The sequence below is a fragment of the Lagenorhynchus albirostris genome, chromosome 19 (genome assembly GCF_949774975.1).
Source record: "Lagenorhynchus albirostris chromosome 19, mLagAlb1.1, whole genome shotgun sequence".
Classification (NCBI taxonomy): domain Eukaryota; kingdom Metazoa; phylum Chordata; class Mammalia; order Artiodactyla; family Delphinidae; genus Lagenorhynchus; species Lagenorhynchus albirostris.
This window is the reverse complement of record NC_083113.1, coordinates 19191076-19207308: the sequence shown is the minus strand read 5'-3', so window position 1 is coordinate 19207308 and position 16233 is coordinate 19191076. Positions and strand designations below refer to the sequence as shown.

The 16233-nt window shown below is 47.1% G+C and overlaps 2 protein-coding genes across 12 annotated transcripts in view; one reads left to right on the top strand and one right to left on the bottom strand.

Annotated features, from left to right (window-relative positions):
- The window catches only part of ANKRD27 (ankyrin repeat domain 27), a 52787-nt gene extending 46493 nt beyond the window's left edge, over positions 1-6294 (bottom strand). For 2 of the 11 annotated variants that reach the window (XM_060130974.1, XM_060130977.1), the window contains exon 1: positions 6034-6286. The gene's annotated coding sequence lies outside the window, so the exon portion shown is untranslated. Of the gene's footprint in view, positions 1-4894; positions 4973-6033 lie in introns of all 11 variants that reach the window. The other 9 variants (XM_060130976.1, XM_060130984.1, XM_060130980.1 and 6 more) reach the window with 9 other exon arrangements.
- Positions 6295-7135: 841 nt separating this feature from the next.
- RGS9BP (regulator of G protein signaling 9 binding protein) lies at positions 7136-9664 on the top strand. Its single transcript, XM_060129675.1, has one exon. The coding sequence runs from the start codon at positions 7536-7538 to the stop codon at positions 8247-8249; it is 714 nt and encodes a 237-aa protein (XP_059985658.1). The 5' UTR covers positions 7136-7535; the 3' UTR covers positions 8250-9664.
- The last annotated feature ends 6569 nt before the right edge of the window (positions 9665-16233 follow it).

The following is a 16233-nucleotide window of genomic DNA, read 5'->3' as shown; positions in this document are numbered from 1 at the left end:
CTCTTCCTCTTTTTGTAAGGCGACTAATTCCATCATTAGGGCCCCATCTTCATGACCTAATCTAACCCCAGTTAGAACCCAAAGCCCCATCTCCAAATACCATCACATTAAGGATTAGGGCTTCAACATATGAATTTGGGTTGGGGCTGGGGGGACACATTCAGTCCAGAGCATAAGCCAACTGTCCCATTGTCTTCTTTTATATATTTTATCCCTTTCACACTAGCTGATAATGCTGCCTTTGTCATACTCCAAGTTCCCATATATGTTTGGCCTATTTCTGGGCTCTATTCTGTTTCAATGGTCTTGACCAGCGCCATCCAACAAATTTATGTGAGAAAGGTAATTACATATACATTATGCATAACTACATGTCATTTAAAATTTTCTAGTAGCCATATTTTAAAAAGGTGAAATTAAATTATATATTTTATTTACCCTAATACAGCCAAAATACATTTCCAACATGTGATCAATACTTCAAAATTACTGACATATTTTACATTCTTTTTATTTCTACTAACTCTTCAAAATTTGATGTGTATTTTACTCAATTCATACTAGCCTCATTTCAAGTGCTTAATAGCCTCATGTGGCTAGTAGCTATTACATTGGATGGGGAAGGGCTAGACCACATTCATTTTCATGACTACAGCTTCATAATAAGCCTTGACATCTCACAGAGGAAGGCCTCTCCCCTTGTTCTCCAAAATGACTTGGTTATTCCTAATTCTTTATGATATCACATGAACTAGAGTCAGTTTATCAATTCCATGAAAATTCCTATTGGGATTTTTATTGGAACTGTACTAAATTTATGGACTGGAGAGCCAACGTCTTTATAATAACGAATCTTATCATCCATGAACATGGTATGTCTTTCCACCTTCATCCTCTTTTATGTCCTCCAATTAAATTTTCTTCATTAAAGATCATAGATCATATAAAACTTTTATTAGACATTATTTATATATCCTGTATAGATTTGCTCCTGTTGTGAATGGGGCCTCCAATGCCCCTGGTCTGCTCCCCTTACCATACATCAGTGTGGTTTTACTGAACTGTGAGAGAGGAATATGAAAAATGGGCACAGAAAAGAAGTCAGAGTTTTAGCCATGTCATTTCACCTCTCCGAGCCTCCATCTTAGTCTGTACAATGGAGAATATGAATACCTGTCTTGCAGGATTCCCATTTACATGCTACCTTCACTATTTTTGCTACACTGCACACCAATGTACTGCCACTTTCTGCTAGCCCACATGGTGCCTTTGTAAGAATTACAAAAAGGCACCCCATCTTCCCAGTAGGTACAGTCCTGTGCCACGGCACATGGCTTAGTAAGCAATTCATAGGCTATATATATCAGCCTAGTTTGCCAACACTTCTCCTCCCCCAGGCAGGACACCTGTGCAATAAATAACCTGTACACTTGTACACAATGGCCCTATTGTTAAAGTTTGACATTTTCCTTTAAACACCTACTCCCACTTAAAATTTATTTGTAAAAGCACTCTTATTACTACTTTAAATGAAAAATAGTATCACTTCCCATTAAGATCATCTTAAAATTAAAAATTATATATCCAATTGACATTATTTAAAATCTGGCTACATACCACTGCCTGCCAAAGGTTCTGAACTTGAGCCTGAGGCCTCTTCTCTTCATTAAAAGAAGAAAATTAGCAACTATTAAAGAGCATCAAGTAAACTTACCCTTGATACAATCAGATGAATGAAATATGAGTGAAAAACTGAATTACTTTCTCATTATGTAACAGTATTCCCAAACACCTCTTTGGGAAAACACCAGAACAGTACGCATAAGTGCATTATGAATTCTATTCCTTATAGCTAATGTTAAAAACAGCCACCATTTGAGAGCATCCTTGGTCAAGCACCGTGATGACATCTATACATCCTCATCCCATTTTAATGTTCACAATAACTATAGATAATTAACTATAACTAATGCTCACAATAACCATAGGTATCATTAGCTCCACGTCACAGATGAAAAAACTGAGGGTCAGCTGGCCAACTCCAGGTTAGACAGATGTCAGAATTTATTCTAACACCCATCCCTTTAACCACTACATTCATCATGTAAAATAATTATGCCTGGATTAGGGGTTATTTCATGAGCCACAGATGCACAGACTCCACACTTCATTTCTCCTAAAGGAAAAGTCCCCATGACAGCCACACAGGCTCAGCATCAAATTCCCTTGGTCTGGTCCAGCCTGAGCTGTCTTAGCTGCAGGCCATCCTGGGGACTGCCTAAAGAAGGCCCCTGAGCTCCCTGCAGATCCTCTTAGGGAGAAGAGCCTAGCATGAAAATGGCTACGTATAATCCCTTCACAGGCCCCAGCTCTGCAACCATTCAGGTATTTGAATTGTTGAATTCAATTATTACTGGAACCCAGATAATCCTTTTATGAGTCTCTACCAGAACAACTGGATAATATAATTTTGCTAGGACAGAGTCACAAGAAAACAAAATTCTTCCTAGTTCCCGACACAGCTGGTTCTACATGGCGGAGCACAAAAGTAAAGATGCCTTACATAAAAACCACATGAGAAACAGGATGCGACAAGGTCAGACTAAAGCTGGGAAGGGACACTCCTCCTTGCTCCTCAGACAAGATGCTGGCAGAGCAGCAACACCCCTGCCCCCAAGATGGGCTTTGATGGAGGAACTAACCACCTAACTGGGAAGCAAGAAGAGTTAAAAAAATAATAATAATAAAACAAAACAAAAACAGAACAGTGCCAGGAGAAGTAAGGACGAGATAGAGAAGGGAGCAACAGGGAAGGGTTTGGGGTGGGGAGTGTGGGAGGCATCCTTGGCAGGGACCAGAGCAGGGCCAAAGGGTCAGGAGGTGGGAACACGTTCCTGGTGAGCAAAGAAAACTCAAGAATAAACTTTTTTTGACTAGATGTGAAAATGAGCTCTGAGAAATAAGAATCCAAACAGAGCAGGTCAGAGAGGGGCAGCATGGGAAGGGAAGGGCCCTGAATGCCACATTAAAACATTCAGTTCAACTGCATGAATGGTGTAAACACACAAGACTCTCAGCAAGCATTGCTCGTGAATGAGATGGAGCTGGCTGGTTTTCAATCCAAGTCATCTGCTCTCTCTTGGGCATCAGTCTCCTGGATGCCAATGACTGGATCCTCTGTCCAGGAGTAGGGATTCAGAGACCTCTGTCCAGCACTGTTCTCGACCTTTCTGTCCCAGTGTTAAAAATATGTAATAATGCTTAATGCCAGAGTTGAATTCTTATATAGGGGTACGTGCTTTAAAATAATCTGACAAGTTTACTTGCAAGAATTGGTTTCATATTTTAAAATATTGAATAACATGTAAAGTAAACTGACTTTTCCTTGTAAAACTGGAAAGACATGTGAATCCTCATATATAAAACTCCTTAAAAAAAAAAATTCCACCCCTTCCTAAGTGCAAATGATGGGATGATTTATAGAAAATCCAGTGAAGTCAGTCAGAGATACCAAATAACCCTGCATGTGAGTTATCTGAGGTTACTCTGAACAAGACCGCCAAGTGAGGCCTCAGACCGGTTCTGGGCATTTTAGGAGGCGGTGTACACTCGTGGTTTTGTGGTCTTCAACCGTCCTGCCAGCCCGGATGAGTCTGGCTTGTCAGGGACCATCTGGTGACAGCGTGCAGGCTGGCTCAGCAGAATCCAGCCCAGGAAAGTCTGCACCTCCCAGAGATGCACTCCCTGCTGAAATCTCACTGCTGTGGCTTCTCCTGCCCTGCCAGGGCTCTGACCAAAGACCCCGACCAGGCATATTCTCCAACTGGCTTAATTTGTGACTCAGAAGGAAAAGGCCAAAAGGGAAAACTTTTTATCCATCTATGTTTAATACCAAATGGAAGCAATTTTATGATGTAACGTGTAGCACTACCGTCACTTGTGTCCTTCTGGCCTGTAATGTCTATGGCTCCTGCCCATATGTCTCTCAAAGCTCTTCTTCAAAGCACTATGCAGCCTCGCTGCCTGGCTCACTGCAGGCATGCAGTAACTGCTGGCCCCACTTGAACAAAATGATAGTGACGTGTTAGAAAAAGATCAAGCTCCCAGGAAGGGATCATCTGTCACAGAAGCTGGAAATCCACCGCCCAGACGCAGGGGAGGGTGAGGGGCTGGCCCCAGGCGGTCCTGCAGGCACTGGCCAAAAGCCAAAAAAATGAACATGCTCAGAGCTGGCTAAACACAATGACTGCTGGAATGTGGAGGATCACGGTAGGAGAGAAGGCCTCAGGGCTGGAAGAGGGCTGTGACCACTCACCGAGCGGGGGAAGTTTGGAGGAGCATAACTGCCCCTTGGAATGCCACTCCATCACCCTGCTCCTAGAATTGCAGGGGAGCCACCAGCACCCACGTCCCTGCCAGTATTTTGGGCAGGAGGGCAGGAAGTCCAAGGACCACTGCTCAGTGTCTCTCGGATGTGGAAGCAACCTCAGGACAAATCATGTCCAATTGTTGGGGTCTGAATCCTTTCTAGATCTGGTACCTATCATCGCATGGTCACATTCCCCTGCTCCCCTAGGAAAGGAGGAAGTTACTGGACACCCACCTAATCCTGGCACTTCATAAACAGAGGGACAGCCCTGACAGAAACACTAACTAAGAGGCAGACATGCAAAAAGCAAAGCCCCAGCAGCCGCCCTCATGAGGGCAACACAGGAGGCACAAGGAGGCACAATCAAAACCTTGACCCAAGGCTCTATGCAGACACTTACTGCTGCTCTCCCGGCAGGTGGGATTATTTCGGGTGACAAGCCAAGGTGAGGAGAACTCACCCAAGGTGTCCACCCAGCTTCAACGGCCCAACTGCTTTCCTGCCACTAGGGCTCCTGAGAAGTACCTGTGTCTCCTCCCATCCTGCACTTCTCCCTCTGAGGCCGACAGGCCCTGCCTCTTGATTCACCACAGACCTGTCCACCTGAAAGACACAAAGTGATCTTTCCAACACTGAAGTCTGTGCAGGATTCTTCAATGACTTCCCCTCCACTCCCTACCAGATTAACTCTCAACTTCTCTGCATGGCATGGAGGGTCTCTCACTCCTGGCCTCCTGCCCACCTCTGCAGCTTCATCTCCCTCTGCTGTCCCCAGAGCTCCCCAAAGAGATGCGCTCTCCCTTCTTTTACCGATTTTGTCCTAAAAACTACTCTTCCTCTGTCAAGGCCCCATTTGGCCCATAGGTGGCTGGGACCCTCCACCTCAGAGAATGGCCAAGGGCCAGAGTACCATCCAACCCTGGCCACAAACCACCAGTGAAACAACCAATTAAAGGACAGACTGCTGAGTGAGAATGAGCCTTGAACCTAGCGCTCTGGACCCCGGGGGGCTGCCTCAACATCAGGCCCGGCAAGGCGGCCTGGAAATGTAAATATCCCGCTAATATCTGTCTTTCTTCTCTAGGGCTGGTGGAAGGGTACATTACTTAATCAAAATAGGGGCCTCCCTCCCTAAAACCCACAGACTTGGAAAATTCCAGCTCGCATGGCAAACTAGTAGTCCCTACAGTCGCCCCTGCCCCTCATTCCCTGAATGTCCTAAATCCTCAATGAAGACGCGCCACTTGCTCCCGTGGCCCTGCACGGGCCGCGAGTGCCCACGTCCCCAGCACCTCCAGAGTCGGCCAGAGCGGCACGGCCTTCCTCTCGAGCCTACGGGCAGTCCATTCTCAACGAAAAGAAGTGAACAGACCCAGAGTCCGGAACACCTCTTGGTGCTTCATAGTTTTCCTGGAGAAATCTTTACCCAGCAGGAAGACGAGACCCCGCCCCATGAGAGGCAGGCTAGCAGGGATTCCCTCCTCTCTCCCCCGCGCTTTTATTACTGCGGGGACCACGACAGCTCGACCCGATGCTCCGGACCCCCACCCCCACCCTCCCCTCCACCCGCCCCGCCAGGCCTCCCTTAAACCGTGGAGGCCACCCAGCCCGTGAACGACAGTGCTGCCCCAAGTCTGAGCTCCCGGGATCCCGGACCTGCTGACCTGTCCTGGAGCCGCGGGAGTCAGAGGGCACATGCTTCGCCAACCCCACCCCTAGCCTCGCAAACACACCAGAGGAGCAGAGCGAGCCCGGCTGAGGACAGGAGCCGGAGAGCCCGGGCGGGGCAGTCCACCCGGCGATGGGCCGGGGCCCTGGAGGCCGCCCGGAGACCGCCAGCCCAGCTTGGGGCGCCGGCTGAGGAAAGGAAAGAGCCCCTCCCCCTTCCAGCTCCGGGGCCCCGCCCGGCCTCTGGGCCCCGAGGCGCAGCAGTCCCGAGGGAAGGAGGGCGCGGGAGGAGACAGGAGGGAGGACACTTACTTAAAAGGCTACATAGTTTCACTCCCCGCTCTTCCCAGAGCGGCGCCGACCCCCTCCCGGCCCCTCGGTTCAGACCTCAGGCCCACCACCCCAACGCCGCAGATCTGCTCCACCGCCCACCCCCGTCGGGCGGAGCCGCGCCTCAAGATCTCTGGTCAGCCCAATGAGAGGTCGTCTTTATTCAGAGTGACGCGTGCGCAGAGCAATCATTGAGTCCGCCCAGCCGGGGGTGGGGCTCAGGAGGCACACAGCACTTCCTACTCAGGCTGGACCAGCCCAGAGCCACCGACTGCGCGTGCCCGGAACGGGAGGGGGCGGGGCCGAGAGCAGATCTGATCCAAGGGGTGGGGTCCAAGCTCTGTTGCTGGAAAGCGGGCTGGTCTAAGAAGGGGAGATTTTGGGAGCCGTCCCGCCCCGCAGATCGCCCTTTACTGCTCGTTTTGGGAGACGGAGGTGCCCAATCCTACGAAGCATAACCACTCCCGTCGCTGGCAGGGTCTAAGAGTCAGGGTACCTGGGTTCTAGCCCCTTCACTTGCATGGACGTGGCGTGATCCTAGCCCCCCCTTTTTTTATCGAGCCTCAGTTTCCCCTTCCGTAAAACAGAGGATTGGATCTGACGAGCGCTAATATTCCAGACCGTAATGGGGTGCGGAGGGGGAGATGGGGGACCTACACGTGACCTCCCGCGTGGGGCCCCGCCTATCCCTGGTCCAGGGGATGAAAGCGCCCAGCGAGGATGGGAGGGGGTGGGCGGATCCTAAGAAACCCTACCCGGCCGCCCTTGGCAGCAGCTAAGGCTGAGGGCGCGGCTCCGCGGCCGGCTAGCCCTGGCGACTGCACCGGAGGAGGATGGCGACCGCAACCCGGGCTTCGCGGGTGGCTACCGTGGAGGCGAGGACTGCGCAGAGATTCGGCGTGTGACTAGGAGCGCACCTGGGGAGGATGGACGAGGGGACGGGAAACAGCTAACGGCTCTCTCTCCGCTCCGAGTCCGCGGAAGCGCACGTCGTGGATCCTGAGCGGCTCTGTAGACAGCAGCGGCAGTGGCTAGCTCCTCTCAGGCCATGAGGAGTGCTCGGGCCGCCTGGCCAGGGGACGCCGTCGGGGCTGGCTGTGTCCTGCTGCGCTGAGGGCGTGAGGCTGAGAGGGGCGCAGGCGGCCGGGCTGCGCCGGAGAGCAGCGCCATGGCGAAGGAGGAGTGCAAGGCACTACTGGACGCGCTCAATAAGGCGACTGCATGCTACCACCACCTGGTACTGACCATCGGCGGCTCCGCGGACTCGCAGAACCTGCGAGAGGAGCTGCAGAAGACGCGCCAGAAGGCGCAAGAGCTGGCGGTGGCCATCCGCGGCCGACTGACACCTCCGCTGCGCGACCGGGGCCTGGGCGCTGAGGAACGTGCCGAGTTCGAGCGCCTCTGGGTGGCCTTCTCTGGCTGCCTGGACCTGCTGGAAGCGGACATGCGGCGTGCGCTGACCTTGGGCACCGAGTTCCCGCTGAATAAGCCGCTGCGGCCGCTCGTGCGTACCGGGGTGGAAGGCGGCGCAGCGAACGTAGCGGCGCGCGCCCTGAGCGCCCGCAGCCTGCGGCACGAGGCGGAGCGCGGCTTCGACGTGGAAGACCTTCACCAGCTGGAGCGGGAGATCCTTCAGGTGGGCGAGATGATCCACGATATGGAGATGAAGGTCAACGTGCCCCGCTGGACGGTGCAGGCCCGGCAGGCGGCAGGCGCCGAGCTCCTGGCCAGGCCCAGCGCCGGCGTCTCCTCGATGCGCTGTGTGTCCGTAGAGCAGCGCATGGGGCCCTGCGACCTGAGCAAGGCCCTGGCCGCCACCATCTTCAGCGCCGTGCTGCTGGCGGCTGTGGCCTTGGCCGTGTGTGTGGCGAAGCTGAGTTGACCCATACGCGAACGACCTCCTCGCTACCCGGAGACACCCCTCGGAGAACATCTGCAACCGCCAGGACTAGGGATGAGAGTGGGATCTGGCATGTTTAAGGGGAGCGGTTCTAAAACCCTGCGTGTGTACGTGTATGTTTATACGCGCGTTTCAAGCACACATCTGCCTGGGCAGAACATGGCTTCCTCTTGATGGCCCGGGAGGAGTTAATTTTGCGCGGGCCACCGGGTCATTACCGCTAATGTATGCAGGAGCTTTATCCCCTATTAATAGTTCGTAGTGAGCGGAGATTCCTCCGAGTTAATACTGCCTGTGCTGCCGGGGCGTGTTTACACTGAGTCTGAGCTTGGTGTCCCCACCCCTGCCGGTGATTCCCATTCTCCGAGTGGGGCAGTTTGGAAAGAGGGTGAGGTGAAATGAAGTGTGTTTTGGCCTGTGTGTGTGTGTGGGGTTTGTTTTCTAGACGAGAAAACAAACTGCAATAAGAGGTAAGCAGTTTTATTACCTTAATCCTTTGGGGCCTAAGCTTAGGAGAGTGTGCAAATAGAAGTTCATGCAACGTGCTTTCTTTTAGCACATGATTACACACTTCTGCACACCCTTGCCTATTGAAAAGGGCTCTGCCCAGTCAGTCTGGAAGGGGTGCAAGCTTTGGGAAGGGCCACCGGCTATCTAAACAGGCACTTTCTCCTTAGCTGGGGCTTATTTTTGTTCCAGAACTAGACTAGAGTTTTTATCCTCCTTTGGGGGAGGGCTGGGGAATCCTCTTTGGAGCCCTTAATCCTATCTATCCCTTGGAATTTGCTTGCTGGCCAGTAGGAGAGCTGGCTTTGGAGGGAGCTGCACAGCTCCCTGACCTGGACACTGCCCCCGAGAGGGTCAAGTGGGGCATCACTGGGCACAGAGGTCTTGAGCCAATTAGCCCTGAGACTGGGTTAGAACGTAACAGCTTTAACTTCAAATTTAAGGAGATTAAAAAAAAAAATCATTTGTTAGAAAAATCCTGTAGCCACATTGTGTACTGTCAAAGCTGTTTTTTTTTATAAAGGACATTTGGCCACGAATTCATACGGGTGCCAATGAGTCATACACAGTGTCTTTACTTATATACTTAGATTGCTAAACATACATCTCCACCTATTTTTAAAATCTATCTTCTTAAGGCAGGAGATCATAGCATAAACTACTGGAACCACAGATGTAGATGACAGAAGTTAGGTGGCCCTAGCCTCTTTGTGGCAGTAAATAAGGAAATGTGGTAAACACCTTAGGTCCCAGGCTAGAATTTGCCTGAGCACTGAGCTCCCACCTGTGGATCAGAGAGAGCCTTGTTGGGGAAGTAAGGCTGAGAAAACAGATGCGTTTAACTCTGAAGGTAGTTTGGAATAAAACCCAGAGATTGGTTTGGCTGAAAAGTGACACGGATTTTTTTTTCTCTCTCTCTTTTTCACCCCAGAAGTGAGAAAGGGGACTAGGAGGAGGGAATCGGCAAGTTTTCACAAGGGCAGTTTGGAGGGTCAAGGGTCAGAAGCAAATAGCAGCAGTAGTGCTGTCTGGGCACCCAGTCCGACGGGCCACCCTCTCCCAGCCTTGATCACCCACTCCCACTCCCACTCCTCCTGAGCACACAGATTCCAGTACTGTAGATAGTGAAAGCAGAGGATCTGTTTGTGTGTTTCTGTGATAATGGTTTTAAAAGACCCAGAAGTCTTAAGCCGATTAAGAGTTCTATAACAATAACTAATAAAAGGAACTCCTTCTGCTTCATCCGATCTGGGTGACTGAATTGGGCCATGTCAAATTCTTTTTACACCTGCCTTCCCAGGGTACCTTCAGAAATGACACAGAAAGTTTCCTAACTCCCCTCTTCCTCATCCCACATGCAACACAACACAGAATCTCTGTCACCTTCCCCAAAGTCTCATTTCTTTCAGGTAAGGGGAGGCTGGGGGGACTTCCCTGGTGGCTCAGTGGATAAGAATCCATCTGCATTGCAGGGGACACGGGTTTGATCCCTGGTGCAGGAAGATCCCATGTGCTGTGGAGCAACTAAGCCCGTGCGCCATAACTAGTGAGCCTGTGCTCTAGAGCCTGTGGACTACAACTACTGAGCCCGAGTGCTGCAACTACTGAAGCCCTCGCGCCTAGAGCCTGTGCTCCGCAACAAGAGTAGCCACCACAATGAGAAGCCCGCGCACCACAACGAAGACCCAATGCAACCAAAAATAAATAAAATTAAATCTTTAAAAAAAAAAAAAAGAGGCTGGGGCATATTGTGACCCAGTGTTGGAAAATATCCCTAAATATATTCTGTTGTCTCTAAAACTGTGATTCTTTGTCCTTATCAACGAGTTTTGGGTCATGATTCATCAGAATGTATTAAAGAAACAACCCATCAGAAGTTGTATAATCCATTGCTTCTCTGCCTTTTGGCTAAGATGAAGCATGGAAGTTGTGTAATCCATAGAGATCAATTGGGACAAGCAAAATTCTTGTTTTCGCTCTTTCCACCCACTTGGCACATCCTTGAGTATTTACTTATATGTGCAATCAGATGTGTACCTGATTCTGAGAATCCTCTGCTCACTGAACTTAGTGATAAAGTATTGCACACACACCAAAAAAGCTGAATTACAATAAACATATTTATCCTGTGGACATGTTAACCTATACAACTCTTTGAAAATGTTAAGCATTTGTAATATTTGGCATTATTTGGAGTTATAACATTGCCTAATAGGACTTTTGCTATATGATGTAAGCAAAATCACTTTCTGCTTGAGCAATAGGCTGCTCAATAACAGCAATATCTCCCTGCTGTCATTTCTATGTATAATTCAAGAGGTTGCTTTCTGGTAGAAGCCTGATTCAATGTAGATGTTGGATATCAAAGTCATTAATTTTCTAAAAATATTTGTTATGATATTATACCATGATACAAGTGATTAAAAAATTACAAATATTTAATATAGGGTATATATGATAATGGTCAGTGTTAGAGTCTACTTTCCTAAATTAAAGGTACAAGTTAAAGGATAGATATTTACCTCAAAAGTTAAGTGCTATTATAAATCTCTTGTAAAGTTAATACCTGTAAGAGAAAACATGCCTGGCTTCTCTTTTAGGAAAATAGCACAGCTTTATCTGATACTGAGAAGACAAGAACTTGGAATGCCAAAGGCACTTATCACGGGAACTTTCAACTATTCCTATTAGAAAAAAACAGAAAACACGATAATGTTTGTAGAAGAAAAATATGCCTGGCAAATTGTTTTTTCCTGTTCTCTAAGAATGTATGCTTTTAAATGCCACAAGGGAAAATATTTTTGGTAAGTCAAATTAGAGCATAAACTTCACAATTTACCTAAGGTTTACAATAAGCTACATAAGAGATGTGTGCTGTCCAATGACTAAAAAGCCGTTTGGGTTGAAGAGAGTTCTAGTTTGCATGAGGACCCTGATCATGCTGCATTTTCCTTTTCAATGTGCACATTGATACATTTTTAGCTACACAGTTACTTCTCAGAATGCAGTTCTCTGTTCTGTAATGAATGTTTGTGAAGGGTACAAGCCCCAAAGTGTGATCCTGCAAGGCAGGCTAAGAAACAAAAGTGCTTTAGCAGTGGCCTCTGCTTTCCTTTGGGGAATGCCTCCTCCTGCAACGTGGGACCAGCTGTGATGGGCAGGGCTCTGCCTTTCTCTCTGAGTACCCCAGACAAGTCACTGACCTCCCTGTGCCTCACTTCCCTCATCTTTGAAATGGGGGGGGGCAACTGATTAACTCAAAGTTCCCTTCCAGGGCTTAAAACATTTAATAGAATGCAGTTAAACGAAAAAGGGTTGTTTTGTTTGGGGGTTTGGTGGGGAGGGGGTTGTCATTGTTGGTTTTGGTGCATATGGAAATGGAATCTTAGTTTGTCTAAAATTAGTCTGTTGGTAAAATTCCATATGAATTTTAAAAATCAGAATGAAGTAAGCTTACTGCGATTTTAGTCCACATCAGAATTAGTGTCTGGACTTAAAAGCAAATTTGTATAAATGCTACTTACTTATAGTGTTTAAATTAGATTAGGAATTTAAATTCAGACTCTTAAGTCTGAGTCCAAGAAAGCCTAGTGTTTATTCAACAGTTTGTTTTACCCAGCAATCTAAACTGATTCTGGTAAATTACAGATGTGAAATCCCATCATTTGTCATGGAGTCTAAGAGAATCCTGTTCTGTAACTGACCTGGTGCCCTCAGAAGTATAATTGCATTGGCTGCCTGATTTGGGGAAATGAGCACAGCATGGGCTGTTTTGTATATGGCAACAGATCCTAGTTGGAATTAAATGCTCCGTGTCTGCTGTTTGAATAACTTGTCTAACTAAATGGCTATTAATAATTAAAAATTAAAGATAACGTGCAGCATTTATAACTTAGTTGAAAAAGGCACCCTCAAATGATTCAGCTATCAACTCCTTTTTTTTTTTTTTTTTTGGCGGTACGCGGGCCTCTCACTGTTGTGGCCTCTCCCGTTGTGGAGCACAGGCTACAGACGTGCAGGCTCAGCGGCTGGGGCTCACGGTCCCAGCCGCTCAGAGGCATGTGGGATTTTCCCAGACCGGGGCACGAACCCGCGTCCCCTGCATCGGCAGGCGGACACTCAACCACGGCGCCACCAGGGAAGCGCAACTCTTATGAGTTTTTAAGATATTCTTAATCTTCTTCATGCACATTTAAATGGAAGTGAATATCCTGATCAACATATTTACCCTTCACAGATTTCATTACATAAAGAGATGTTCAGAAAGACTCCAGGATTATATATCTCCAGGTGCTTTTCTACAATACAATTATACTCATCTTTTAATGCAGGATGGAATCCAGGAAGAATAGTAGGTCTCCACATAAACAATCTTTGGCTGTGGTCACTGTAGATCAAAGTCATGTTCAAATACTGTTTCTTTGGCTCTTAGGAACTGACCGAAGGTGCAGGAACTGACACATGCTGCAGCTCTCTGTCCATGAGCACAAGATGGATTTCTGGAAAAGCATTCCTCTCTTTCATTTACTTATTTTCATCTCATTACACAGAGGATTGTGGGTGTTTTCATTGCAGTACTGTGAGATCTTGGGCATCCTGCTTCTTTGGTGTTTCAGTTTAGAATGTTATAACCTTAAGGCTTATATGACAAACGTAAACAAGCCAAATGAGAACTCCTGTTGGCAAAATGATTTTCAAGAGTCCTTCTAACATGCTGTTGTCAGAAAGCAAATTTGAATGTCCTTTGTCTGTAGGTATGTGTTAGGCACATAGAGAAGATCTAAGAGGAAATATACAGAAATGAAAATGTAAAGGTGGTGGAATTATGAATGGTATTTTTTCAATATATTTTTATTTAATATTGTTATATTGTTTTTACAATAAAAGTTTGAATGCTCTTATCATCTAGAAATTATTAGTTATTAAAATATAAATTTTAACAGGGTCTCATTTATAATGAGAAACAATTTCACAACACACATCCCCTCCCCCACCCCGCCAGGCGCCACAAACAGGCAAAGCAAAACTTTTGGCATCTTACCTGCAGGGAATCAGAAGCACGTTTTGAAATGCAGCATCAAGACAGAATAGCATCGAGGTTAGGAGCACTGACTATGGAATAGGGTACCCCTGAGTTCAGATCCATTCTTTTTTTTTTTTTTTTTTTTTGTGTTACTTGGGCCTCTCACTGTTGTGGCCTCTCCTGTTGCGGAGCACAGGCTCCGGACGCGCAGGCTCAGCGGCCATGGCTCACGGGCCCAGCCGCTCCGCGGCATACGGGATCTTCCCGGACCGGGGCACGAACCCGTGTCCCCTACATCGGCAGGCAGACTCTCAACCACTGCGCCACCAGGGAAGCCCCGGATCCATTCTTATTGAAGATTTTCATTAATCTCCCTGACCTCAATTTCCTCATCCTTACAATGGGAGTAATAATAGGATATACTTCATAGGGATATTGAGAGAAGACTTTTTGCAGGCACAGGGCTCAATAAATGTTGGCTGCCTAAAATGGGACGGTTGGACAACAGAAGCAATATATATGAAAACATTAACTTTCTATAACTTAGGTAAAATCGGCTGGAAATCATTTTGAAGATTAAAACTAGATAAACTTGTCAACGAAAGAAGGTATGTAATAAAAAGGTCAAGGTTACAGAGGGAAATTCAGGTTGATCTAGAAGTTGGAATCTGTACATTTTTAAAGTCAGACTTATTGAGGTATAATTTAAATACAGTAACATTCACCCTTCTTAGGTGTGCAGTTTTGAGTTTTGACAGATATGTACAACCATGTATCCACCGCTGCAATCTAGAATGTTTTCGTCACCACCCAAGAGTTCCCCCATGTCCTCTGTAGGCGATCCTTTCCTCTCACCCCAGGATCTGGCAACCACTGATCTGATTTCTGTCCCTACGGTGTTGCCTTTTCCAGAATGTCACCTAAGTGGAATCTATGCATTTTTGAGAAAACATATTGTGCACCTTTTTTAAACCCTTTTCAAAAAACCTTTTGAGCAATCGTTTTTATGTGATGATTCTTGGTGCACTGGATGTTGCTGGTCATTCATAGGTGAATTCCATTTAACTGCAGTGACGTGCCTTCGTTTCTAGGCAGGCTGAACAAACTCTCCTGCTACAGTGGATTCTCCAAGCTGAAGTCATCTCTCCATGGCTAGCCCCCGCATTCTCTTCCTTTCTTTTTCCACTGAAAAACGTGATAAATAATGGATAACAGAAATGAATTTGGGCTCAATGAAGTAGAGATTGAAATAAAAGTCCATTTGGAGCTATGGGTAAGAAACAATATGACGTTTGGAAAGTTGTTTTTTTTCTTTCAGGATCATGCATGTTCTAATCAAATAAGAACATTTCTTATTGTAAAGATAGCTGGGGAAGACCAGACCAGTGGAACATAAGAACCAAGAGTCAAGTGTCCTTCTCTGAAGTAAGCAACTGTTGTCATAAACAAAATGACTCCACTCTTGTGATCAAGTGGCACATGGTAACTGCTAGTCCTAGCAGGGGATGGTTGTGTGCACTTACTGTCAGGCCTGGAGTAGCTGGCACTGTGCCCCTGGCAGAACAGGGCGGAGCAGGACACTTGGAGGACACGCCAATAGGTCTGGAGACAGATTCCAAACAACACTTGCTGCACGTGTGACCTTACATAAATCACAACCGTCTTTCCATGTCTCTTGCCCATTTTCTACACAATTGGAGGTTTTTTTCTTCTCAGTCCTTTGTGATAGGCATTAGAGATATTTTCTCAGTTTATTATATCTTGGACTTTCTTATGGTGTCTTCTGTCATAATAAAGTTATAAATATGCACAGTGTGTCAAATTGATCAATCTTTTCCCTTATGCTTCTAGATTTTGAATCAAAGACTATAGAGGAATTTACCTGTTTTCTCCTAATGGTTCGATGGTTTTTTTATCCACTGTGGTAGCCAGCCTCCAAGATGACCACCAATGTTCCCTACCACCTGGTGTTTTCATGTAGTCCTCTCTCACACAGAATAGAGCTGACCAGTGTCAATAGGATACTGTGGAAGTGATGGAATGTGACTCCTGAGGCTAAGTCAGCAAATGCATCATGACTTCTTCCTTCCACTCTCTTGGATCATTCACTACCATGTCTCAAAGACATCCAAGCAGCACTATGGAGAGGCCAATATGGTGAGGAACTGAGGCCTCTGGCCAACGGCCATATGAGTGAGACATTGTAGAAATGGATCCCTCAGCCCCTAATCAAGCCCCAGCTGACATGCTCACCAGTCTCATGTGAAATACTGAGACAGAACAACCCAGCTAAGATGCTCTTGAAATCTTGATCCACAGAAACTGTGAGATAATAAATGTTCATTGTTTGAAGCCACCGAGTTTTCAACCTCCCAAGCTAAAACTTTAACTCCTTCTTTCCCCTTGCTCTGCATATTCAACCAATTACCACGTTAC

Coding starts and splice junctions, on each gene's coding strand:
- RGS9BP (XM_060129675.1), top strand. CDS start 7,536: ATGGCGAAGGAGGAGTGCAAGGCACTACTGGACGCGCTCAATAAGGCG.